Below are 27,587 nucleotides of genomic sequence, written 5' to 3'. Positions count from 1 at the left end.
CGCTCCTGGTGTGCAGGTAGATGCCCTCTTCGGATTGGCTGAAGGCGTAGCGCAGCAGCAGGGAGAACAGGATGCCAAAAAGTGTCGGCGCAAGGACACACCCTTGTTTGACGCCGCTCTTGATGGGGAAGGGGTCCGAAGAGGAGCCATCGTACTGGACAGTACCTTTCATTTCCTTGTGGAAGGAGGTGATCAACCTCAGGAGCTTGGGGGGGGCATCCAATCCTGTGCAGGAGTGTGAACAAACCTGAAGTGCTGACCAGGTCGAACGCTTTGGTCAGGTCTATGGAAGCGATGTACAGGGGGCGTCTCTGCTCACGGCATTTCTCTTGTAGCTGCCTCAAAGAGAAGATCATGTCGATCGTGGACCTTTCGGCTCGAAATCCGCACTGTGATTCTGGGTACACACGCTCTGCCAGTGACTGCAGTCTGTTCAACACGACGCGGGCAAAGGTCTTGCCGACGATGCTGAGGAGGGATATTCCGCGATAGTTATTGCAATCGCTGCGATCACCTTTGTTTTTGTAGAGCGTGATGATGTTGGCGTCACGCATGTCCTGAGGCACACTTCCTTCCTCCCAGCATTGTAGCAGAAGTTCGTGGAGATGTTCGAGAAGACTGGTCTCTTTGCCTGCTTTTATGACCTCTGGCGGAATGCCATCGTTGCCTGGGGCTTTGCCGCTGGCTAGGGAGTCTATGGCCTTACTGAGCTCCTCGATAGTGGGTTGGTCATCAAGCTCTTCCATGACTGGCAGGGGGCTCGTGTTCTCCACTGCTGTGTCAGTCACGACGGTCTCCCTGGAGTACAGCTCCTGGTAATGTTCCGCCCATCTCGCCATTTGCTTTGCACGGTCTGAGATGAATTCGCCAGTGGATGACTTGAGAGGGGCAGTCTTGATTGCGCATGGGCCGAAGGCTTTCTTCGTTCCCTCATACATGGCTCGAATGTTGCCGCAGTCAGCCGATGTCTGGATGCCTTGACATAGGTTCTGCCAGTAGTTGTTGGCGCACTGTCTAGCAATCTTTTGGGCTTCACTTCTGGCTCGTCTGAGGGCAGTCAGGGTCTTTTCACAGGGGTCTTTCTTGTAGTTCAGTAGTAGGCAGTTCTCTTGGATGAGATGGCTGGCTCAAGTTCCTCGATTCCGGCTTCGAACCAGTCGGGGTTTTTGCGCTCTCTCTTTCCAAAAGTGTCCACTGCAGATTTGTATGTAGCGTCACGAATGTGGTTCCATCTATCCTCAGCGCAGCTAGTTGGACAGTCGCTGAGGGCCTCTTGGATGGCATCTGCGAAACGTTCGCGTAGTTCAGGCACAGAGGTCACGGCTGTATTGATGCGGGGACGTCCTTTGTGCTTTGAGTGGTGGATTCACTTGGGTTGGAGACGCACTTTGCTGGCGACCATAGAGTGGTCGGTGTCGCAGTCAGCGCTGTGGTAGCTACGGGTGGACAGGACACTGTTCAGCAGGGGTCTGCGGGTGATCACGAGATCCAGCTGGTGCCAGTGACGGGATCTGGGGTGCCGCCAAGACACTCTGTGGTGAGGTTTCGTGGTGAAGAACGTGTTTGTGATGCAGAGGTCATGGAAGGAGCATAGCTCGAGGAGACGCTGCCCGTTCTCGTTGAGTTTGCCTTCGCAAAAGTGGCCGATGCATCGAGGCCAGGAGGTGAAGTCTGAACCAATCCGGGCGTTGAAATCGCCAAGCAGGTACAGGTGTTCTGAGGGGGGTATTTCCTTGATGGCGGTCTCAAGCTGGCTGTAGAACTCATCCTTAGCCTCTGCTGTAGAGCAAAGCGTGGGGGCATAGGTGCTCATGATGTTCACAGGGCCTGAGATTGTTGTGAGGCGAAGGGAAAGGATGCGGGCTGTGCCTTCTGAGGGTGGTTCGACTGAGGGCAGTAGGGAGTTCCTAACCGCAAAGCCTACACCATGCACACGATGCTCCTCTGGAGCTTTACCCTGCCAGAAGAAAGTATAGTCCTCCTCTTTCAGGCTGCCGTTGGATGGGAGTCTAGTTTCCTGCAGTGCTGCTATGTCAATGTTGAGCCTCTTGAGCTCTCGGCTGATGACTGCTGTCTTCCTTGCATCATCGATCTGCTGGAGATCGTCGAAGAGGCCAGGGCACATGGTCCTGACATTCCAAGTTGCCAGTCTCAGCGCTGGCGGCCTTGATGTCTTTCTTCTTCTTTTGTCTGGTGCGGGATTTACAGTCCGCTCTTCGGTGTTGACCTTAGCTCCAAGCACCCATTGAAGCAGGCAGACTGTGACGGGTCAGCACCTTACTGGCTGGGGGCTGCCCAGCTTGAGGCGGGCGATAGCTGACCAGTGGGACGCGAAGATCCCTCCCACCGTCGGAGACAGCCCCTGGCGTCCGAGCTCACGCCAATACGCTCTGGGCTTATAAACGGTATCTGCTGTCTCCCGTGTTGTTTCTGTCGCTGGAACAGCGGCACTGGAGTGACCTCTCCAGGGCGCAAGCCTGGGCGGAGTGTGTGGAGATCCTGGGTTGCCCAGTCGACAGGACCCCCCTCTCGGCCTCGCCGGTGTAGTCCAAAGGAATGCAGAGCAGTACGTTTGGCACCAGGTTCGCTGCAGGAGCTGCCGGAGTCAGTGAGCACTGCACTGCCGGAGTCAGTGAGCATTGTGTATTATTAGTTCATAAAGCGAGGTTTAAATCAGATGGTCAGATAAATACCTGAAACCTCCAAGGCTCGTCATTTTTCCGCTGTGACCTGTAGCTTCGAGCTCTCACGACGACTCCCGTGTCTAGTGTTCTCACTGAAAGGGAAGGTGCGAAGGCGGGTGTGGGACAACGTAGACACGGTACGAGTCAGGGTTTCTAAAGCTTCCTTTCATTACTTATTTACTTCGTTGGACGTTTTCGATTAACAAATCCGGGCATAAATAAAAGATAAGAACAATATAATACCTGTAAAAATGGTACGCATGGCGTGAATCACGCAACTGTTCGAACAAAATATTTCCATCTTCATCTAGACTTGAGGCATCAACAACAACCTGAACAACTCGTCAATACCGAAACTTACCTTCGATATCAAAGATGTAGCCTTCGTAGAAATTGCTGTAACCACGTTTATTACTTTCTTTGGGACCTTTCCATCTTTCTCGAGCCATTTCTCAACTAAAGTTGAATCAAAATAGGGAATATTCTTCAGATTTCAACCACGTAACAGATGCTACGCTCTCAGCCATAGTGAATTGTACAATGTACAAAAGTTTGCCAAACACGCGAAACAGAATGCCCGTCCAGACTCGATTTGGTGCGGCACGGAATCCAAGATGGCGCTGCGTGAGAAGGATCTATTGACCTTTTAGGTCCTGATCCAACAAGAAGCAACAAAAAAGCCGAAATAAACCCGCAAGTTGCTCGTTTCGCAAATTTTTCGGATCGCTGAGTTTCAAAAAACTCTATAGTGACTTCATTTAGCTTTGATTTTCTCCATAATTCCCGTTCATTTTGAGCTTTTCATTCACAGTTCTCGATTAACTGGATCGAATGCGCTCGCTCAAGCCAAGGTAAAAATTGTGGCGTGTTTTTGGCCAGCCAATAGGGACGTTTGTTTAATTTTTTTGCGTTGTGAGAGTTTTGCACTCTCAATGAAAAAGCTTCTTCGCACAGATCCTTGTTGTCACTCTGTCATAAAAGAATTTGTTCCTGCTTTTACCTGTGCGTATATCAAGTTATGGATGCACGCGGGAAGTTTGGAGACCCCTCACGCATTTTTCGTGTTCTTCAAACTTCCCGCGTGCATCCATAACTCGATATACGCACAGCTAAAAGCATCAACAAATTCTTAATTTTCCTAGTTTGTATTAAATTTATATAGATCCAGTTTTCCTGCGATTTGGCTGATTTCTTTCAAGAAAGTCTTTAAATTTGATTGGTTGTTCTGCTTTAGTAAAGCTGTCTCATTGGCTGGGAAATAGATGCGATTTAGAGCATAAAATGGTGTGATTTGTGAATAAATTGCCAATCAGTTTGCAAGGATCAAAAGTAATTTCAAAATTGATATAATAAAGTTCTAGGTTATTACTTTAATATCATAGGTGACAAATAACTCCTTAATTTTGGGGCAAAATTTCAGCGTTAATTTTTCATTTCACATGTGAAATTACAAAATTGCCATGGTAACATTCCTTGTGCATTTTCGTTTCATTTAGGAAACTTTTCTTAGACCGTAAAGTAAATTTTCAGTGATAATTTCCCTTTAAAACAAACTGTGTCAAAATTTTATATGGCCTCGTGCAAAATTTTAGTTTTGGTGCATTTCAACGGGCGCTGTTCTCATTTCATTCATCATTTCATGACGAATTAGAGCCAATCGTTTGAGAAAGATTTGGCAGTTGCCTAAATTTTGAAACATTATTAACAGGCACGAATAATTCGAAAGGTATTTTTTGTGAAGAAACTCAGAAAATTACGAACTTTAACAATAATGTATGCTTTAAACGAAAACTATATTCTTCTTCATGTTCTCGGTTTTCGATAGAATAAACCAGTAAAAACAGTTACGTTTGTGAAAGTAATTTGTCACCCACGATAGTAAAAGGTAATCAAATTGTTTTTTTCGTGAAATTAGGAAATAATTTCACTTGCGTTTTGTCAAAATTCCGATAATTTCCCTCGCCTAAAGATTCAGATTTCAAGCCTGGCTTTGATGCCTCTGGGAATCATGATTCTTATTCAGTCCAGTAGAGTAAGGAAACCTCTTGTTATGATCCCGTGGTTTTGAGCGATGCTGGCATTCGTCGTTGACATTTGGACAATCTGGTTTTCTGGAACTATGTCAGGGTAGAAGTTTCTTAGTTGTCTGATAACATGGTTCTCAACGTCTTTAGTTTCTTTCTCTCGAACGTGGTCCCAGTTAACATATGAAACATATGTATGAACTGCGGTTATGATACGTATATGTGCACGATCCTTCGCAGTAAAGCACTATTTGAGCAATAGTGAAAATCAGACCTGAAAAAAATTTCAGGCCTGTACGGGATTCGAACCACTGACCTCTGCGATACTAGTGCAGCGCTCTACCAATTGAGCTAACAAGCCAACTGGGAGCAGGCCATCAAATTAATTCGACATAAACCCGTGGATGATAAATCAAACAACAACAAACATATGAAACATATGTATGAACTGCGGTTATGATACGTATATGTGCACGATCCTTCGCAGTAAAGCACTATTTGAGCAATAGTGAAAATCAGACCTGAAAAAAATTTCAGGCCTGTACGGGATTCGAACCACTGACCTCTGCGATACTAGTGCAGCGCTCTACCAATTGAGCTAACAAGCCAACTGGGAGCAGGCCATCAAATTAATTCGACATAAACCCGTGGATGATAAATCAAACAACAACAAACATATGAAACATATGTATGAACTGCGGTTATGATACGTATATGTGCACGATCCTTCGCAGTAAAGCACTATTTGAGCAATAGTGAAAATCAGACCTGAAAAAAATTTCAGGCCTGTACGGGATTCGAACCACTGACCTCTGCGATACTAGTGCAGCGCTCTACCAATTGAGCTAACAAGCCAACTGGGAGCAGGCCATCAAATTAATTCGACATAAACCCGTGGATGATAAATCAAACAACAACAAACATATGAAACATATGTATGAACTGCGGTTATGATACGTATATGTGCACGATCCTTCGCAGTAAAGCACTATTTGAGCAATAGTGAAAATCAGACCTGAAAAAAAAACTTCAGGCCTGTACGGGATTCGAACCACTGACCTCTGCGATACTAGTGCAGCGCTCTACCAATTGAGCTAACAAGCCAACTGGGAGCAGGCCATCAAATTAATTCGACATAAACCCGTGGATGATAAATCAAACAACAACAAACATATGAAACATATGTATGAACTGCGGTTATGATACGTATATGTGCACGATCCTTCGCAGTAAAGCACTATTTGAGCAATAGTGAAAATCAGACCTGAAAAAAAAACTTCAGGCCTGTACGGGATTCGAACCACTGACCTCTGCGATACTAGTGCAGCGCTCTACCAATTGAGCTAACAAGCCAACTGGGAGCAGGCCATCAAATTAATTCGACATAAACCCGTGGATGCTTTACTGCGAAGGATCGTGCACATATACGTATCATAACCGCAGTTCATACATATGTTTCATATGTTTGTTGTTGTTTGATTTATCATCCACGGGTTTATGTCGAATTAATTTGATGGCCTGCTTCCAGTTGGCTTGTTAGCTCAATTGGTAGAGCGCTGCACTAGTATCGCAGAGGTCAGTGGTTCGAATCCCGTACAGGCCTGAAATTTTTTTCAGGTCTGATTTTCACTATTGCTCAAATAGTGCTTTACTGCGAAGGATCGTGCACATATACGTGGTCCCAGTTGTTGCACACGAACAAGGCGCAAGTAGACGGAAACTTCCCTTCATTGCGTTTGTCTACGACGCCTTCCAACAACTTTCCAAGCTGTCATAAACAAATAAAAATCTACATTGCTATCTCAACAAAGAAGCTATCTTTTTTGTTTTGGTTTGCCTTTTATATGGCCAATCATTCCCATTCTTCTCAATTTTTTTTTCTGACGTGTTAGTAGTTGTAAACGTAATCAAGTTTAGAAATCATGACCCAAGCCATTAAACTGTCGTCACCTCTGTTTACTTCATCAAAGCCTTTCTGTAGACTTTTACCGCCAACAATATGACATTTACTAAATTAGTGTAATTTTCAGTAAAACCGATAAGGTTCTTGTACATGTTGAAGAAACGGAAGAACCTAACGAAAATATTAATATCAGAATGGCATCCTCTCGGCTGATTGATTCCCTCGGGAATTCATATTCCTCTGTCTCTACTGATGTCATTAGGATAGAGTCTTCCGCAGTTGCCTTCTTTAACCATACTGGTACACCAAAAAGGGTCATGGTCAGTAAATGAAACGTGGTTTTAAACATGTGTCATGGTTCATCAGCATATTCTGAAATCGCTGAGCTCTGAGAGTGAACAAGCCGTATATCTCTTTTACGTTCTTTCACTCGATCGTCGCTGTCCCTTTAATGTACGATTGTTCTAGACGCACCACGTGGTTGAATACACCATGCGAAAACTGGGGAATATCCAAGGATATACTTCAAGGGATATTCCTAATTTACAAACCTTGTCTACGACGATAACAGTCTTTGTTGATAATCCAATTTAAGATAAGACGACGTTTCATTATCATTACAGGAGAAAGGACATAATAGGTGTTTCTTAAAGTCGTAACAGAGAATACTGAGAAGTAAATATCCCATTCAACAAACAGTGAGCTGTTCGTAGACATTTTATTGTTTATTTTTTGACAATATTTAAAGTATAATAAACACTTTGGAAAATTTCTGTTTGTCGAAGTTCACAGTAGTCCTCCACCTTCACTATCTCTTCATGTCACTCCTGGAAGACGTTTTGGCATAACGCAAGGCAAATCAAATGAGAAAGTGCACAATTCGGGAATATCAAAGTTTCATTACTATTACATAGGAAATTTCACTTTCATTTCACTGTCACACTTACTCTGTCCCTCTGAACTACTCCGGCGTTCACGCTGTTAATGATACATTTAAATGCAAGGGCTTGAGGTCACTATTTCGTCCATGATGTCAGGTTCATCAACACCTGGACGGTCAACAATGACAGCTCCATTCTGAAAATAAGACTGTGTTTATCAGAAAATTCTCAAGTAACAAAACATTACGTACATCTAAGCTTTTGGCGCACACTGTTGTAGACTGGAAGTTGTAATTGTGATTGCGTTACAGGAAGTTACAATGTTTGTTGATTTATTTCCACTTACTATGAACCTGATCGGAAGGGTGAAGTTGTGGGTGTCCCTGGCAATATTAAGAGTTCATTCCTTTTTAGTTTCAAGACAGGTCAACCTGATTGTTGTCTGTGATTAACAAGACCTTAGTTGACCTAGCTTTATCCTGAATAGTGCCTAGCAACAACCAATTTTATTGCTTAAAAGTTAGTATAAGAAGAGGAGTTCTTTTTTAGTTGTTCGAACAGCTCTTTATTCACCCATTGTAATTGAGGGAATGTATGAGAGGAATAAAACAACTCAGTCGACTCTACTTTTCTAAGTTGGTTTTAGCCATATCCCTAGTAAACAAGGCAAAGTCTACAATACACAGAAGAATTCGTGGAAATTCCAGTGGAAAGTGGGAGGAGAGGGCTCTTCTGACACAATTGGTCTTGGTTTTTTTTTTTTTTCTTTTTTTTTATTTAACCCTACTTATTATACGACAAAAATTGCGCACGAGAACAATTAAATCGTTTTTATGCGAATAAAGCAATAACCACGTTACTTTCAAAAGTCATGATGGGGCCAAGAGAGTTCAACCTTCTTGTAAACCGAACCTTTTTCTCGGCCGCTCTTCAAATGGACCTGGGGAGAGATCTGCTAATAATAGCTATTTTCAGATACTCCTACTAAGGGAAATGATTTCGTCTGCAATTTTGTTTCTGGATCCTTGACCCTGAAGTGGGCAACAGTTCTGCGAACCTCTCCGTACGTCAACTCGCAGATGGTTGTGGTGGTGCTAGGTACAGAAAGAGGTTTACCAGACTGCTTTTTCCGGATCCAGTTTCACCTTTAAAAATGCAACGACAGGAAACTATGAATGAGCACGTATCAACAGGAAAAACGTGTCCAAATTGTCACGGTCATACGAGCAACATTGTTTTCATATGTAGACATATCAATTGCGTATAATTAAACGTGTGGCTCTCTGAGGCAATATACATACATACGTTAGTTGACCACTCCCCATGGGGGCTTTTCACGGCCAATTCCCACCCATCCCACCCCAGGGGAGGACATCCACAACACAGTAATTTCGTGCGTGGGAAATTAACGTCTCCTACCCCTAACCCTGCAGGAGACGGGACCTACCGTTTATTCGTCCTTATCCGAGAAGACTAGAATATCTATCCATTTCTTGATTATAGAAATGTAGCAAATTCTCCTCACCTATTTTAAGACCACGAGTATTGGTCCGGCCAGGGCTCGAACCCTCGACCTCCCGCTAGGCATTTATAGATTATGCTAGTAAAAGTGACATATTATGCTAGTAGCATTGCTTTTTTTTTGGCCAAATTATGCTAACATTATGCTCTTTTTTCCAAATTATGCCACCATTTTTTTAAATTATGCTCTTTGAAAAAATGCAAATAAGTCCAAAATATATGTTTTTTAACTAGAAGCCGTTGGTCTACAGGAAAGAAACGCAACAAATCCACAATGAATTTCAAATAAACATGTGGATCAGGCATGGCCGACGCCATATTGTAGCCTTGCCTAATGAGAGGTACTGGGATCGACATGGCTAAAATGTGACTTCCGGTTTCGGTGCACCTCAGACCCGGGCTCAGTGCTTCACAGTGAACTACAAATGCTACTAGTTTAACTAAAACTTTAAATATCGATTAAGGTCACCAAGTGCTTGGGACTAGAGACAAAAAAATATCAAATAATGGCATCAAAAATGTCCTGATAATTATCAAAATGCGCAAATTATGCTAGCATTGCTACTTGGCAGAAATTATGCCAGTTTGCTCGAATTATGCCAAAAATTATGCTAGCATAATCTATAAGTGCCTACCTCCCGCACAACACAATCCGGCGCTCTAACATTATACGTACCGATAGTTTTGCCCTGTAGAAATGAGATATTAAAATTGAATAAGAGATACAATTTTACCTGTAGATCATGTTTAAGTAAGAAGTGATCTTCACGAGTGAGTTTCAATCGAAAACATTGCACAAAAGAAGCCTGGAAATATTCCGTCATCTCCCAGATACTAGTTGGCAGTCTCTACCAACTGAGTCAGTGACTCAACATTTACTTCACGAGTGACTTGCTCCCACAAATCATATTTTTAAACTAAATCAAATTTCGCTAAATATACTTGCCACTAATAGATAGTAATCCTTCTGTCCTAGTCTTATCTGGTGATTTTTCACCTTCTCTGTCACGTTACCCATATTCTTCAACAGCAAAAGTTCGACTGTTGTCATCAAGTTCAACAAAACACTTTTTAACCTCGTAATCAAACGCCATTAAACGATAACAAATTTGTGCAATTTTAGCAACTTTGAACACCCTAAGGCGATGCATTCCCGCTTTCAAAATTTATGGCAGGTCAAGAAGGAAACTTTGAAGTATTAAACTAGCGCTTTAAGAGGATACTTATAATGTATCACAAATCTTTACATTCGTACAAGACAAGAGACATAAATCACGACTCAGTGAAAGTCTCATCAACCAACAACTGGTCCATATGATAAAAGGAACTTATCAACCGCGACTGTTTTTGAAAGCAAGGGCAATGTAAAAGCCCCATTTTTAACCTTCACCTCGTGATAAATTGACCATAGGCAAAGAAAACAATGCATGTAGTCTCGTTGTCTACATCCAAGAGTTCCTTTGAAACTAATTTCCATATGATCACAATCACTTTCTTCACCTAACTCTAACTCTAGGCGAATGTGTCGTTTTCATTTGAGTCTGTTGTCAGCAACTTCGCATTCAACACCTGGAAAAGATTTTTCTTTCGGACGTTGTTTAAGCCCGAAATAAAAATATTCAGAAGAGCATGCATGAAACGTAAAAAAAAAATTAACATACCTGCATGAGTTGAAAAATGACGTCGTGCTTGAAACTGGGAAAACCTTTCCTTTTACGGAATTTTAATAGCATGCTTTTTCAAACATTTTTTAACCATTTATACGTTTGGCTGCTGTATGAGCTTTAGCGACTGTCAGTGTGTATTCCTCAAGAATAATACATACTGCATTCCTTAGGAAATTACTAAAAGGCGAGACAGAGTAATGTCAACGATGTTTACGATACTCTGCACCTAGCATGAGCGATAATAAATGATTGTGTATTCTGCAAGTACCATACCCTAAGCGAATTCAGATGATTCATGAGGGGACGCAAATCGTCTGCACTGCAAGTACCCCGGAAAGTCCCATACATTTTCTTAGACTAAAAGTCTAAGAAAATGTATGGGGCTTTTTGAGCGCTCCAGGCAGCTTTCCTGTAAGGCGTCATAATCTTGTTGCTGCCGACATCGATGTGACAGATAATTGCTTTTACTGTGTTTTTTTTGCCGGCTTATATTGTCATCAAGTTTCAATAAGACGGCTCTCATTTTTCACGAGAACAATAAAGTTTTTGTAAATTACGAGATCGGATGCACGCACTGTTTCAACTAATTCGCTCTTCTTGCTTGGGAATACATTAATAAAATGCCGGCGGACCTTGAGACCTCCACAAAGCTGGAAATACCAAATAAACGGGGGGTAAAATCGCGAAAAAATACTCCCAAAGAGAAACGTAAACAAAGTAGAGAATGGAGAAAGCGAAAGCGACAGCAGAAGAAAGCGGGTAATCTGGCCTAAGTTCTGCCTGGCATCGATGGTGGACCAAATGTGGGTGAGACAAACTCTATTGATAAAAAATCATTTTCTCCAAATCTGGATACAAAATAGGTAGGCAACGAAAGCGGACTTATCATGCTTAAGGCTAATTCTAAAGAAGAAATGGAAAGTAATGTGAAGCGACCACGATTAACAACCGTTTTAGATGTAAATTATTCAAGATCAAGAATGCTTGGGAGGGCGCTTGGAGACGATGCAAGACGAAGGCGGGCTCAATATTGAAGGACGTTTTTGGCACAGACAACTTTTAAACGTATTGGTAGTTAGAAAAATATCCATTTGAAGAGTCATCACGAGACTCAGGTAAACAGAACTTCAAATATTCGAAAAGGCTGATTGCTGTGGAGTGACGTCATAAACCGGCTAAGTGTATTTGCTGCCTTATGTTTTGTTGTGAATGTTGGTTTTGTGGTGTATCAGAACTCTATACCGTTAAATTTCATTAAAGATCCATCAAAGTGCCTGAGTTTGATTTTGCAGCTTATAGTGGTTGATGGAAGATGCATTTAAAGTTAAATTTCCCGTAGGTACTATAAGTTGGAATCACCTGAAACCATCTGAAACCCCCAAGGAAACTATCTGAAATTACCTGAAAATATCTCGAAACAATTTAAAACAACATGAAAGCACCTAAAAAACTACGGGTGACATCAGAAAATAAGTGTTAACAATCGAGTTTATCCACAGGGAACCCGGCTTACGGATATCGTATATTATGCCCTTCAGTACAGAATAGGCACCACAAACAGGTCTTCAAGGAAACATTCCATTGTTCTTGTTGAAAACACACTCAATTGGCTCTACGAATGGCTGGGAGCTGCACGGGAATATGCGAATTCATTTCTTGACAAGGCACTTGCGTGACAATAACGACATGAGATCACGAATGCAAAGAAGAAACTGTTTTAAATCGAAAGAAATACGTGAAGTTTTTTCAACGGGATCACTGATGCAAATTATATATGAAAAAGCCCAGGAAGGCCTGAAGATTTTCAAACTTCCTAAGGAAATGTTGAACATTGTGTTTTTCTTTAATCAGAGACGAATTTATAGCGTGACCTAGAATTTCACTGACTTTGTCATTGCAAAAGTGAAATATATGTGGATTTTTTGCAAGGTATTTTACTGCAAATGACAGAATATAGCTGATGAATGGTGGCCTTAACTTCCACTGCCTAAGTAAATTTCAAGTGATTCCAACTTTTAGTACCTACGTTAAATTTCCAGGTTATTTATGTCTGTCAATCTTTACTCTTCATATTTTTTTTATTTTTGCAATGTTTTTATGTTACATGTCGAGCCATGTTATGCTACTCAAGCAAAAAGGTGGTGATACTAACAAATATATAAATGAACTTTGCCAGCGAGGCCGGATTGGACACAGAGTGCTGTGTATTCTGCAGTTATTAAGGTAGGTTATACCTGCAATTGCTAAATGACATGCATCATAGCAGAATTCTACAGTAACACAAAACATTTTCAGGTTACCGGTATTTGTGATGCAATTTATTTCTAATCAATTAGTGACAGCTTTCTTGACTTTATGGAAAGGCAGAAATCTATGGTGGCCGAGAACTGCCATTAAAAATATTCAAATTTATAAGGATTATTTTTCTTATTTTTTTTTTAATCTCAATTTATTTCTCAGTTTTCTTTTTTAAATATTCCCCTCGATTAACTATGAATAAAAGCAAGTGAAAGTAAAATGTAAAATAGAAATTAAAAAAAAAACCAAAGGTAAATGAAATCAAATCAAAATTAAATACTACCCCGACCGAGCGCTGCCACTAGTTTTTTTTTTTTTTTTTTTTTCGCGGTCGGAAAAAAAAAATTTGTTCGTGGCCGAATGCTGCCACATGGCCGAGGGCTGCCAAACAAACCCAGAATTCTTTGCAGGATGCCTTTCAAGATTCTAGTATGGCGGATGCCGCGTGGAAAACTTAAAAGAGAAAGTGACTGCGAAAAGAGGGAAGAAGCGTGATGCAGGAGATACAACGCATCAATTAATTAAAGGAAAGAAGCTGTATAATAATAACTGTCGAATTCAACGAAGAATAAAAGCCTTTTGCTCACGGTGGGTTTCGCAATGCATACAAAGCAACCACAAAGCACCCACAGTTTAAGGGGACTACCTGGGTAATTAAAAGATACCTTCCTAATGCTGTGAAGGGAATAAATGACATTGGGCAAACTGTCCAACAACACACCCAAAAGGCGGTTCAGATGCATCTTCTTGCAAGGAATTTTGCTCGCCAGTTGGAACAAAAAATCATTGGAAAACATGCATTTGGAGAGGTCCTAAGGTATAGAAAGATCTACTACGGTGAAGATGATAAAGGAGAATTTGTGACTGTGGAGGAGATTATTGATGGACAGTTTACCAAGTACTTTAACAATACTGGTGATTGTTGTGTCGAGGAAACAGATGTTATGGGTCAGAAGGCTCAATGTCTAAACCATTTTTCTTGTGAAAAGTCAGACAAAAAACTCATGCTGCTAGACATACAAGGACATGGGTATGAATTATTCAACCCAGAAATTGCTTCTCATGAACTTTTTGATGGTAGTGCATTCTGGGTTTGTTTGGCAGCCTTTGGCCATGTGGCAGCGTTCGGCCACGAACAAATTTTTTTTTTCCGACCGCAAAAAAAAAAAAAAAAAAACTAATGGCAACGCTCGGCCGGGTAGTATTTAATTTTGATTTGATTTCATTTATCTTTGGTTTCATTTTATTTCTATTTTACATTTTACTTTCACTTGCTTTTATTTTAAAAATAAAAAGAGAAATAAATCGAAATTAAAAAAAAGAATAAAAAAAATTCCTATAAATTTGAATATTTTTAATGGCAGTTCTCGGCCACCATAGAAATCTGTCCACAAACATGAACATATTTTATCTGTGGTGAACAGGGATTATATATCTACAAATAATAGTGAATATTATGACTTTAGCCAAGTTAATTCATTATTAAGTCGTACGTGCACTTTATTGATAGGAATGTGCCTGTCCTGATGTTCCTCGTGGGGAAGTCTGTGCTGAGTGTTTCCCAAAGAGCAAAGCAAATATTGGGGGAGGGGGGGGGGGTAGGTACAACTCTGCATTTCCGTATTGACATGCATAAAAACGTCCAGCTTGCAGTATGGTACTTCACTTTCTATTTGGAACCCATGTCTTTAAATCTCACTTGGGATACTCAGTTTGACAGACAGTTACCAGCAGAAATATGGTAGCTTTGGATTATAAAGGTGGAAACTAAATTCACTGTTTTTTTTTTTTTTCTCTCTGTTTCAGATGGACAGGATTAAGAGATGACTTGCTCTTTCCCCTTGAAGAGGAACCATGTGATGTCAATTTATGTGCTCTGCATGCAATGTATAACACTTGAATTTTTAAATTGTGTACACCTATTGTAATATGGCACAGTCAACATTGTTTTCTTTTAAAGAAATCTATTTTCTTGAAGTTTAATCCTGTAATAATAATATTTTTGTTTAGTGTTGCCTGATCACTTCTGAGATAAATATATATTTGTCATATTTCTTTGATTAATTATCATAGCATTCAGCGTAATGCCAGAGGGCTTCTGGGATATATAGCAAACTTAGTTTTTCATTCACGGTTAATACAGGGAAATGCTGTCTTTCCTTTCTGGTTCACCCAGGTTGAATTCCTGGCATTCAATGTAATGCCTGAGTGCTTCAGGGATATATAAAATACTTAACTTTTCATTCATGGTTAATATAGCAAAGTGTTCTCTATCCTTTCTGGTTCTGGCATTCACAGTAATGCTGGAGCACTTCTGGGATATATAACATACTTAGCTTTTCTCTCATGTTCAGTGTAGGGAAGTGTTTTATAAACTTTCTGGTTCACCCAGGTTGAAGTCCTAGCATTCAGTGTAATGCCTGAGCGCTTCTGGGATATATAACATACTTAGATTTTCATTCATGATTAATATAGGGAAGTGTTGTCTATCCTTTCTGGTTCACCCAGGCTGAAGTCCTGGCATTCAGAGTAATGCCTGAACGCTTCTAGGACACACGACATGCTTAGTTTTTCATTCACGAATATTATAGGGAAGTGTTGTCTATCATTTGTGGTTCACCCAGGCTGAAGTCCTGACATTCAGTGTAATGCCTGAGTGCTTCTGGGATATATAGCATACTTTATAGTTTTTCATTCATGGTCAATCTTGGGAAGTGTTGTCTATCCTTTCTGGTTCACACAGGCTGAAGTCCTGGTATTTAGTGTAGTTAATGCCGGAGTGCTTCAGGGATACATAACATACTTAGCTTTTCAGTCATGGTTAATATAGGGAAGTGTTGTTTATCTTTTCTGGTTCACCCAGGCTGAAGTACTGGCATTCAGAGTACCCTTGCGAAATGGTTTCCTAGCTTTCTAGGATTCCTAGGAATTTCCTAGGAATTTCTTAGGAGTCAGTGGAATTTTCCTAAAAACATTTAAGCTCTCTAGAGGTGTGAACAAACATTACTAGGTTCCTAAGAATTTCCTAGGAAATTCCTAGGAATGATTACAGGTAGAATTTACATAAAAAAATAGATTCTTGATCCTTGGGAAATTCTTAGGAATTTACAAGGAAAAATTATTTTTTAAAATAAAACCTTAATTTTTAAGAATTATACTTGTGAGTTTAGCTTTTGAAAGAAAAGTGCCATTTTAGATGTTTCAAAAAGTCACTACTTGCAATATACCACAAATTTTTTTTATTTTGCATTATAATTTACAACTCATTAATTTTAAAGCAGATATTCTTGAAGTTTATACAATTTCCAATAAAACATTAATTTTTTATCCTTCAATTGCATATCACAATACATTGAAATAAAAATTTACTGTAGTAAAGAATACAAGCAGAAAACTAAATCAAATGCAATTCAAGTGGGATTTCAATCCATGTGTTTGGTGCTCCAGTCAGATAATAAAAAATGCTATACTGCAAGGACAGCGACTCTGACCACACTGAAATACAAAGTTATATCAGCCTGAGACATCCCTGAAAAATGGTTTATCACAATGTGTAAGATTCAGCCAACATAATTTTGCACTGTCTCCTGATTTATTCCAATTATATGGTGAATTCTACATACTTTCCATTTAAAGTAAACTTAAGTTCAATATAGATAGTATCAAGTATCAATTTATTTGCCACATTAGAATATTTTATACAAAAAGCTTAAGAACATATCTTTACTTAAATATTATAACAAGGAAGTCTTATTTGAAGCGATGGGAAAGTTCAAATCTGGCATATTGAGACTTAAAAAGTGATATTTTCTTATATCTAACCACAGACAGCATTAAAGTTTGGAAATCTTATTATAACATGGTTTCTGGAATTGCCATTTAGAAGCATAATCTTCTCCAAAATTTCAGTGACACTCTTTGCTTTCAGGTCAGACCTAAAACATTGAGAATAAGAAATGTCAATGCGATGCTTCTTTTCAAAAAGTGCTAGAGGAATAAAAGAATAGTTGTAGGTTCAGAAGGAACAGTTGAGGAAGAGAGGATTTTGAAACTAATTTCTTAAGCTTAATTGCCATTTTTATAAAAGAATTGCTTATCAATTCTATAGTTTTTTTCGTCCTGGTTTTGAAACTTACAAGCATCATTGAAGCTTGAAGTGCATTGAGACATTGTGAAATGCGCTATAAGCTTAAGCATTACATTACATTTTCTTACCCGGTCCAACGTAACGATGCACAGAGCGCATGTGATTTTCCATTGTCTGTTGTCGTGAGAGAACACGTTTACAAGCCGTACATTCATACTTCTCTTGGCCGTTAAGTTTGACTAATTTGTAAATTTGATGTTCATTCCCATCCATGGTTCATACTAGCAGGCGTTAACACTAACTTTAAAAGTCATTTATCGCTACTTCGATCACCGTTGATAAGATGGCGACTATGGCGCTGAATGGATTACACGATCACTAGTCCCAGTCTTTCATGAGCAAAATCTTCACATGACCGACACATGACCAAGTATAATCCAATAAGGTGAAGTTTCCAGGCTTGCCGCTCAATTCAACGTTCTATTCCGCTCTACAACGTCCTTTACTCGAAAGTTTTGTGCGTTGCAGCTGAGTCTTGCTGTGTTCTTCTCTGATCTAAACGTTTTAAAGCGTTCGCAGCGTTATTTGGGTTGTGGTCGAATGGATCGAAGAAGGTCATAGCATAAGCGTCTTAAAAGACAAAGACATAATACGTTATGGAAAAGAAATCGCAACACGAATAGAATAATGTCGTGGAATTGTCGCCATACGAAGTAAAAGAGGGCACTCAGATTTTCAAGGCGAAAGTTATTTCTGTTCATAGTAAGTATTACACTTTTATTTGGTTAATCGTTGTCATATGTATCATTTCTACTTCTATCGATTGATTGCAGAACATATGAATAAATATGTAAGAATTTTAAGCTTAGCTTTAAAAGTAGCTTTTCTAAGTTTCATTAGTTTAAACTGAATATAATGGTAATAAATGCTTCTTATTTGTGTCATTTTAAAGGTACTAAAGGTGAAGCTACAAAGCAAGAACTTAGTTTGCTTGTTCCAGGTAATTTTGAGTTAAAGGCTTTTCATAACTTTTGCACGTGTGACAAAGCGAAGCGCCATTTTGCGGGGTGACGACGTTACAGCGGACCAATCCTTTTCCATCCCCCTAGAAAAAAGCATTTCTGCTTTAGAGTACACTTTAAAGCTTTTAATAGCCCATAGTCTTTTTGTATGCCTAGATCATTTGTGAAAATTCACATCACTTTTGGTTTATTTATATGACAAAGATCCAATATAAAACCTTCGCAAATTATATAGGAACTGTCTCAGAAGATATTGAAAGCATGAGAGACACCAGCGTTGCAACTTTATATCAGAAGTCACTGTTTATATGTAGCGATTATTCGCAGAGGGTGAGGTGAATATCGTCGAATAATCCCAGAGATGAAGTCGAGGGGATTATTCGACAATATTCACCGAATTTGAGGCGAATAATTGTTTTAGTATAATTTCAGAGCTGAACAATAGAGAATTTTCAAAAGTCATAACATTTTAGTAACATTTATTAACATTTTATTTTAACAGTTTATATAAACCGCACAGAGCGGTTTATATAGCATCTTAGTATGATTTCTGAACTGAGCAAAGAGTTCCAGCCATCTGATTTGTCGAGCAGTTCCTTATATGATGCTATATAAACCGCCCCACGCGGTTTATATAAAATGTTAAAATAAAATGTAAATGTTACTACAATGTTATGACTTTTGAAATTTCTCTGTTGTTCAGCTCTTAAATTATACTAAAACAATTATTCGCCTCAAATTCGGTGAATATTGTCGAATAATCCCCTCGACTTCATCTCTGGGATTATTTGACGATATTCACCTCGCCTTCCGCGAATAATTGTTAAATAAGGAACCGCTCGAGCAATCAGATTGCTGGAAACTCTTTGCTCAGCTCTGAAACTATACTAATTAACAATTAAAATGATATCACATAAGAATAACAATCTTAATTAGTTCAGATGCTAAAATAGCATTGACATGTTTGTGTGCGCATTTTATCAGCCGGAATGAAAACATGCTCCACTGGAAAATAATGATTTTGCCAAAAATGTATATTTTGATCCAAACTTTTCAAATTGCATCAGCCTTGCACGATTTCTGATAATTGATATATGTGAATCCTAAGTTGTCAATTTATTAATCCTTTGAATGATCTTTTACTGTTTGTTTTGCATTCCAAGTAATTTTGTATTTACATGTACAATCTATAGTAACAACAAAAAGTATTGTTAATTATAATGTTTATTTGAGTTGTATATAATAAATTCAATTCAATTCCTATCATATGGTGTTGTATGTTTGATGCAGTTAAGTGCAATTTAATGGAGTTGACAATGTGGAGCACAAGTGCTACCCGGCGCAGTCAGCGGTCTGGCATGCACCTGTATTCCTTTTGTTCTTGGTCCACGGGGCGTTGTTCAGTTTTGTTAGTGTTTTAGTCAGTGTTTTTCTGAGCGTTAGCATTTTTCCCTGTTTTTCTCCTTCTGTGTGGGGGCTCATGGCTGGGTCGCCTGGATTTGCCATCCATGGGAGCAGTCTTCATCTAGGAGCTGGCTGCCAATAGTGGAAGCTCCTGGATGTCTCAGGCACCCTACCTCCACTTTGTGGGGCAGTTGTTAAAGTGTCTATATTCTATTTTTCCTATTTTCCTAAGAAATTCCTTGGAGTTTCCTAGGAATTTCCTTGGGGACCTAATCTTGGTCAGACAAAAGTGAAATGTGTATCCTAAGAAATTCCTAGGAATTTCCTAGGATTTTTTTCGAATTTTAATTTTTTCACTCCTAGGAATTTCCTAGGAAATCTCTAGGAATTCTTTGAATTCTTCGTCCCAATTTACTGTGAAATTTCACACCTTATTCCTAGGAATTTCCTAGGAATATTCTTAGGAAATTCCTAGGAAAATCTTAGGATTTCCTAGGAATTTCCTAGATCTTTTCGCAAGGGTAATACCTAAGCGCTTCTGGGATATATAACATGAAGAAATTCTTGTGACCCAAACTGTTCTGCTCTTTGAGCTCTTCACCTATCTGCAGCAGAGCGACAATAATAAATGGTCATTTGAGACACAAATTTGAAAAACAGTTTCATTTACTGCTAGAAGGCGCCCTGCAAACCGCGACGGGAAGAGAACTTCAAAACACAAAGTGCTGCGAAAAAAAAAAAGAATGAATAAATCAAGGCAAAACAAAAGCTGGTACATTTCTTTGCAAAGCTAGATCATGAAATTTCCGATGCGATGTTTTTGTAGGACGTAAACACATGACGACGACTGATTTCCTGACAAACTGGGCAATACGAGATAACATGAATTATGCAACAACACGAAATAATGCGCACAGCCTCAAGTAATCTATATACCGTATTTCCTTGAATAGGCGCCCACCCCTCGGCCATCCAAACTTCAAATGCGCTGGAATTTTTCTTGTTGACAAAGGGGCGTCTCTGGGTGTGCCACCTTAAAGTACAGCCTAATTACTATGCTCATATAAAGAGTTTAAAAATACAGAATTGCTGGGTTATACTGCACTTTTGGGTGTGCCACCTGAAAGTACAGCCTATTGACTATGATGAGAGAAAGAGTGTAAAAGTACAAAATATGCTGGGTTAAACTGCACTTTTTGGTGTGCCACCTTAAAGTACAGCCTATTGACTATGATGAGAGAAAGAGTGTAAAAGTACAAAATATGCTGGGTTAAACTGCACTTTTGGGTGTGCCACCTTAAAGTACAGCCTATTGACTACGATCAGAGAAAGAGTGTAAAAATACAAAATTGCTGGGTTATACTGAACTTTTGGGTGTGCCACCTTAAAGTACAGACCACTGACTATGATCATATAAAGAATTTAAAAATACAGAAATGCTAGGTTATACTGCACTTTTGGGTGTGCCACCTTAAAGTACAGACTACTGACTACGATCAAATAAAGAATTTAAAAATACAGAAATGCTGGGTTATACTGCACTTTTGGGTGTGCCACCTTAAAGTACAGACTACTGACTACGATCATATAAAGAATTTAAAAATACAGAAATGCTGGGTTATACTGCACTTTTGGGTGTGCCACCTTAAAGTACAGACTACTGACTACGATCATATAAAGAATTTAAAAATACAGAAATGCTGGGTTATACTGCACTTTTGAGTGTGCTACCTTAAAGTACAGACTACAGACTACGATCATATAAAGAATTTAAAAATACAAAAATGCTGGGTTATACTGCACTTTTGGGTGTGCCACCTTAAAGTACAGACTACTGACTATGATCATATAAAGAATTTAAAAATACAGAAATGCTGGGTTATACTGCACTTTTGGGTGTGCCACCTTAAAGTACAGCCTATTGACTATGATCAGAGAAAGAGTGTAAAAGTACAAAAAATGCTGGATTAAACTGCACTTTTGGGTGTGCCACCTTAAAGTACAGACTAGACTACGATCGTATAAAGAATTTAAAAATACAGAAATGCTGGGTTATACTGCACTTTTGGGTGTGCCACCTTAAAGTACAGCCTATTGACTACAATCATAGAGAGTGTGTAAAAGTACAAAAAATGCTGGGTTACACTGCACTTTTGGGTGTGCCACCTTAACGTACAGACTACTGACTACAATCATATAAAGAGTTTAAAAATAGAGAAATGCTGGGTTATACCGCACTTTTTGGTGTGCCACCAGTACAGCCTTTTGACTATGATCCTGGAAAGAGTGTCAAAATACAAAAATGCTGGGTTATACTGTACTTTTGGGTGTGCCACCTTAAAGTACAGCCTGTTGAATATGATCATAGAAAGAGTGTAAAAATACAATAATGCTGGGTTACACTGCACTTTTGGGTGTGCCACCTTAAAGTACAGACTACTGACTACAATCATATAAAGAGTTTCAAACTACAGAATTGCTGGGTTATACTGCACTCTTGGGTGTGCCACCTTAACGTACAGCCTATTGACTACGATCATAGAAAGAGTGTAAAAATACAAAAATGCTGGGTTATACTGCACTTTTGGGTGTGCCACCTTAAAGTACAGTCTATTGACTACAATCATAAAAAGAGTGTAAAAATACAAAAATACTGGGTTATACTGTACTTTTGGGTGTGCCACCTTAAAGTACAGTCTACTAAATAAGATGATAGAAAGAGTGTAAAAATACAAAAATGCTGGGTTATACTGCACTTTAGGGTGTGCCACCTAAAGTACAGACTTTTACATATGATTAATAGGAAAGGTAATAAATACTAAATAAGAAAGGTAATTAGTGCATACTGTGAAATTGAAAAGGAAGCAAGTACTTACAAATGGTGCCCATTTCAAAAGCGCTCTCCGACGAAACATCTGGGCACTGCACAATATAAACCACACCTCATAATTTACAGAAAAATAAACAAGAACTGTTGAACCACAAGTGAAGGTACTCGCCAATGCCACCTCTGGTATCAAAGACTTACATCAACACGGGACTGACAAAATGTAACACAGTTAAGAATAAAATTCTTAGCTGTGTTTACATCTGTGTAGGAGAGCTTCAACTTGTCCGGCGGAAGGGAGAATCCCACAATCTCTTCAAGGTTTTGAAGAATTTCAAATTCTGTTGGACCTGAAATGTGTTTTATCATAATGGGAAAAATAATAGATATACCCACAAAGTGAATCAATTGTAAAATACACACAAAGCCAATAATTTGACCACTCATGCACCCGACATAGAGCTAACATGAATATTCTGCTTTGAAATAGCAGACTACTGACCACTCTTCTTCTTAACAGGAATTCTATCACCATGAAAAGACTCTGGGCCAAAGCACTTCAGGGCTTGATTGGCTTCTGGAAGTGAACCAATCTTGTAGGCAATCAGACCACTGGATGCAAGCAACTGCTCTGTATTGCGCATCTCCATATGTAGTGCACACAACTGAATGCTAGTAAGCTCTTCATCAAGGAGAAAAAGGAGATCCTCCCGGATTCCAGTTGATCTGCAAATTATGGATAACAATGGTGCATTTACAATAATGATATTGTAAATGGGTACCCCAAAAGGAGCAGGGATGGCGTAGTGGTGAGAGCAATCGCCTCCCACCACTGTGGCCCGGGTTCAATTCCTGAACCTGGCGTCACATGTGGGTTGAGTTTGTTGGTTCTCATCCTTGCTCCACGGGTTTTTCTCTGGGTCCTCTGGTTTTCCTCCCCCGCAAAAACCAACGTTCCAACTTGTGTCCCCAATTAGCTTCAAGCTAAATACCCCTGATACATTATTAAAGTTTATTATTATTATTATTTATAAATAAAAAATAAAGTCTTATGAATATCATGGCAATAAATAAATGGTGGAAGGTGGCTGCTCTTACCAATGCATCAACTTTGGTACCAAAAAGGCCTCAAGCACTTCCTACATAAGCCTGTGCATTACTTAATGATCATGAATGGCTAAACTTAAAGTATACCTGTCTATGTTACACTTGCTTCGTAGGCATTCTAGGCAAGTTTCATCTGGGGCCACTTCATGACATTTGCAACCCTAATGGGAAATGAAATTACCTCAAAATAAATTAATATTATCTTGCAAAATTTTTTGGTTGCATTATTAGAGAAGACTGTAGCTTGTATATTGTAACTGATGAACTACAACTAAGAAATGCTCATTGATCCACATGTACACCAACACAAATACTAACCCTGATTGCATTGCATATAAAGCAGAATTCTACATCTACCCCTCGACCACCAAGTTGAAAATCAAGATCCCCTTTCTTTACCAAAAGAAAGATCAGTGTTTTGCAGTCCAATGAAACTAAGATATGACAAAAAAACAACAGCAATAAAGAATTATGATATGACATACCCCCGGTACATGTAGAAGATTAACTTACTGTTTAAAATAATGGTCACTGATAATGAAAAAAAAAACCCTCAATTAAGTTTCTAAAAAAGAAAGTCAGCATCCTCCCTTTTAAAAAGATTAAGGTTAATGTTCTTGCAAATAACAAAATGATAGAAACATCTTACCATCAAATTCTACATTGAACTTCATGCCATCAACAAAAATTCCTTGGTTCTTGATGATTCTCTTTTGTTCATTAGATCCTTTAAAAGTACCTTCAGGCTTTCCCTATCAAAATAACATTAGGCATGAAGACAACCGATGAAACTTGTTGTTTATGCAGAGCTTATGTTGGGGTAATGTTCTTATAATGCAAAAGGATTTGCAGTTTTTCTCCTCTTTCTGTTTAATTCCTAATGTGTGGGTATTGTTTTGTTGTTGTGTGTGTGTGTGTGTGTGTGTGTGTGTGTGTGTGTGTATTTGTGTGTATTTGTGTGTATTACATTTGTCAGATCTTAGAGCCAGTACTGGAAATTGAGTCAACAATACAACTATGAAAACTGTAACATATATGTTCAATAAAACTATGAGCTTTCAGTAAGGAAAGCTTTATAAGAAAGTGTCTCTACTTTGCAAATTAAAAACTTTGTAACCACGTCAAGCAAAGGAGAAAAAGTATTTTAGTAACATAAAATAATAGAAATTAATGATGAACCTGTTTTCTTTACAATTGGCAATGGCCAGTGGGTAGACAGACTTTGCACTCTCTATGTTGTAAACAGGGTTAAGACAGGGAACCAGACCAACCAAGACCTGATTTCTACCTGATCATAAAAAAATGATAATAGAAATGGTTGTTATAATAATTTCATTCTCATTCATGGGAACAAAAATTATGCATATTAACCAAACACTTAATCCGAGATAAGGTATTGTTTTATAATTTATGGCAGCAGACTTAAACCTGACAGTCAGTATTTACCGCAAAAGGGTCTTCCATCTATCTTCATCAGAAGTTTAAGAGTTGGTGAGCACACATTATGCAGCCTTTGCTCGCGGACAATCAACTCCAAAACAGGAAACAAATCCACCTGATAACCTTGTAAAGGAGAAGGCACCTTTTTCACATCCATGTATTTTTACAAACTCCAAAGATCACTTTTTTGGCCGCCTTCATTTGGTTAAGGTTCAACAATATTGGTGTGTCAGAGGATTTCTAAAACGGAAGCCAAAGAAAGAAAGCAAAAGAAAAATTAAAACAACAAAATTAACATGAAAAATACATCTGATATAACTGAGGTTTAAAAAAATTAGCTATTATCATAGTAATAGTAAATAATAATGAGACTTGCACTTCTACCACTTTCAAGCATTAAATTTGTTACTGTAGAACTGCTTCCAAGTTGGGATAAATTAAATCTGAGTGCAGACATATCCTTTCCAAAAGAAGCCTCTTAAGATTGATAACTAATAACAGACCTTACTAACCCCTGTCCTTCCAAGTTTGGTGATATTGATTACAGCTTGCCAAGTATTACCAGATACCCTTGCCTTGGTCTTGAAATATAATAGCACCCAATCTGGAACTCGGAGGCTTTCCACGTATAAGGAAAATGTTTCATCACCAACAAGCTCTTCCACCGTCCGTTTAACTCCTTTCTTTAGGGCCACATCCTCCACAATCTCATTTACAATAGCCTTGGCCTCAGGATCACCAAAAGCACACATGCTGGAAAGCACCGTTGATAAATTTTCTCGGGTCCTTTCACAGATGCCTTGTGCATCTTGGAGAACGCGGCTCCCCCTTTTCTTAATAAGGAAAGTCTTTTCTGGGGTCTCCAAATCACTCCTTTCAGAAATCTCCTTTAGATTAGGAGAACTAAGACTGCCTCTGTTTGGAGGAGTCAAATGAACCGAGACAGGCATTTCTTTCGTACTAGCTAGGCGGAGTGTTGAATTGAGGAGTCATTCTAAGGCGCCGAGCTGCACGTGGTCGCTCGCAATTCAAGTCGTTGCCGTCTCCCTTGAGGGAACTCAAATCCAAGCCATTCAAAAATTCTTTAATATTATAAATCGCGGCGGATCCTCCTCCTTCAGAAGCTCTTTTTTCCCTCAGAATAACCGATACAAGCCCAAAAGACGAGCAAACAACTTCAAATGCGCTGGAATTTTTCTTGTTGACGAAGGGGCGCCCGTCGAGAAGCCGAAATTTGTCGCTTTCAATTCGGCAGAAATCTTCTGGAAAAGTTGTCAGGATCGGCGATCGCTTAAAATATTGCAGAGGAGTAATTCCACAAAATTCTGTTGTGAGCACATACCAGTAATTATGCTCGCTTAATGCATCACTGACGACGCGAGAGAAGGTCGAAAAACCTTTCCTCAGCGCCATTTTTTGGGAAAATAACTAAGAAAACTACATGCATTACAAAGCAATCTGGGAAAAAAAAAGAACATTGTCCAGATCCAAAAACAGACACTGTCCAGATCCAACCGAAAGGGGCGCTTACGATATTAACCACGCAAACGCTGACATAAAAACCACATATTTAATTGGATTAGAGCGCCTGGGGAGTTTGATGTGTACTTCCAGTGCAGACGATTTGCGTCCCCTCATGCAAGTCCTTTTGATACCAGAAAAAATGACTGTAATTGGGAACTAATTCGAGAACATTGGTTAAAAGTTCAACCATGAAAAATGGCGAGTTTCAACTTTGTTAGCATTAGCTCTGTCACAACAACACACAGGGATCGATACTGTCACAACTTTTCCATGTATCAAGGCTTTACTGTCGGTAAACATATTTTGAAAGTGAACTGATATTTTTTAGTTCTGTCGATGCTAAAGTTCTTGACCACACAACTTCCAGTACTAAAATATCCAGGATTTTTGTGAGTGGAGGAGCATGAAAGCAGGTTCACACTCCTGTAAATCTGAGTAGAACTTGTATCTTTTGTTTTATTTCCGGCCATGATGAGAAATTCCCAATGGGTGAAATTAGGAAGCAGGTTCAGATCAGAAAAGGGAGGACCACCATATGGAGTACTAGATATCACTATTTTATTGCCTCATGCAACTTAAAAGCATAAACAGATCAAAATGGCGTCCCTCTTGTTTATACAACACGTACTTGACTTTTTCTGGGAAAAAATGGCACGGGAAGTGGGGAGGGGGGTGGGGGGGGGAGGTGTGATTCATTTTGCATTTCCTGTTTTGCTTTCTCGTGGGAGTATTTTCACTCGACTGTTTTGAGGGACTTTGCCACCAAGTTATTTGATGGCTCTAGGCGAGTTTCAAGTTGTGTGGGTGGGAGTCTTGCACAAAGTTTCACATGATTCATATTAAATACTGATCGAATTATTGTCACGGAAACATCCATGTCTGCAGTGTGTTGATGTAAGAGAATCGAAACCTCTAGTTCATCGTTCTGTCCTCGAACACTTACAATGTGGTTAAGAATGGGAGCTCCAACTATTTCTGTATTCCATGCGTAGCCATTTTGAAAAAAAATTACTAATGAAGGGATCAGAGCAGTAGAAAAAAAGGGCAACTTTCTCGAGGTTTTTTCCTGCACTATGGTGCAGTCCTTCACCATAATTCTTAATCTCTTATCTAGACCTTCGGAGTACTTTGAGGTTCTTTGACGTAGGAGCAGAGATGCTCTTAAATTGTACCTTTGTGAGAACAATCTTCGTCCTAG

The 27,587-nt window shown here is 39.3% G+C and overlaps 1 protein-coding gene, 2 long non-coding RNA genes and 1 pseudogene across 4 annotated transcripts; 1 reads left to right on the top strand and 3 right to left on the bottom strand.

Annotated features, from left to right (window-relative positions):
* Nucleotides 1-1,366: 1,366 nt before the first annotated feature.
* LOC148727190 (protein CFDP2-like) lies at nt 1,367-3,133 on the bottom strand. The gene is made up of 2 exons (XM_088726447.1): nt 3,046-3,133; nt 1,367-2,259 (listed from the first exon to the last, which is right to left on the bottom strand). The coding sequence occupies exons 1-2, from the start codon at nt 3,131-3,133 to the stop codon at nt 1,367-1,369; spliced, it is 981 nt and encodes a 326-aa protein (XP_088582573.1).
* A 3,248-nt stretch (nt 3,134-6,381) lies between these two features.
* On the bottom strand, nt 6,382-10,089 carry LOC148727189 (uncharacterized). The gene is made up of 3 exons (XR_015989363.1): nt 9,960-10,089; nt 7,559-9,702; nt 6,382-6,476 (listed from the first exon to the last, which is right to left on the bottom strand). It is a non-coding gene; the product is annotated as an uncharacterized LOC148727189 (long non-coding RNA).
* Nucleotides 10,090-11,133: 1,044 nt separating this feature from the next.
* On the top strand, nt 11,134-16,313 carry LOC148727188 (uncharacterized). The gene is made up of 2 exons (XR_015989364.1): nt 11,134-12,903; nt 14,785-16,313. It is a non-coding gene; the product is annotated as an uncharacterized LOC148727188 (long non-coding RNA).
* LOC148727187 (uncharacterized) lies at nt 16,203-26,460 on the bottom strand (annotated as a pseudogene). Its single transcript, XR_015989359.1, has 11 exons — nt 25,378-26,460; nt 24,872-25,105; nt 24,605-24,713; nt 24,075-24,177; nt 23,744-23,859; nt 23,513-23,586; nt 22,821-23,044; nt 22,520-22,668; nt 22,368-22,413; nt 17,194-20,216; nt 16,203-16,913 (listed from the first exon to the last, which is right to left on the bottom strand). The product of XR_015989359.1 is annotated as an uncharacterized LOC148727187 (transcript).
* Nucleotides 26,461-27,587: the final 1,127 nt, after the last annotated feature.

This window comes from Stylophora pistillata, chromosome 7, assembly GCF_964205215.1.
Source record: "Stylophora pistillata chromosome 7, jaStyPist1.2, whole genome shotgun sequence".
Classification (NCBI taxonomy): Eukaryota; Metazoa; Cnidaria; class Anthozoa; order Scleractinia; family Pocilloporidae; genus Stylophora; species Stylophora pistillata.
The sequence above is the reverse complement of the archived record's forward strand: the minus strand, read 5'-3'. Positions and strand labels throughout refer to the sequence as shown.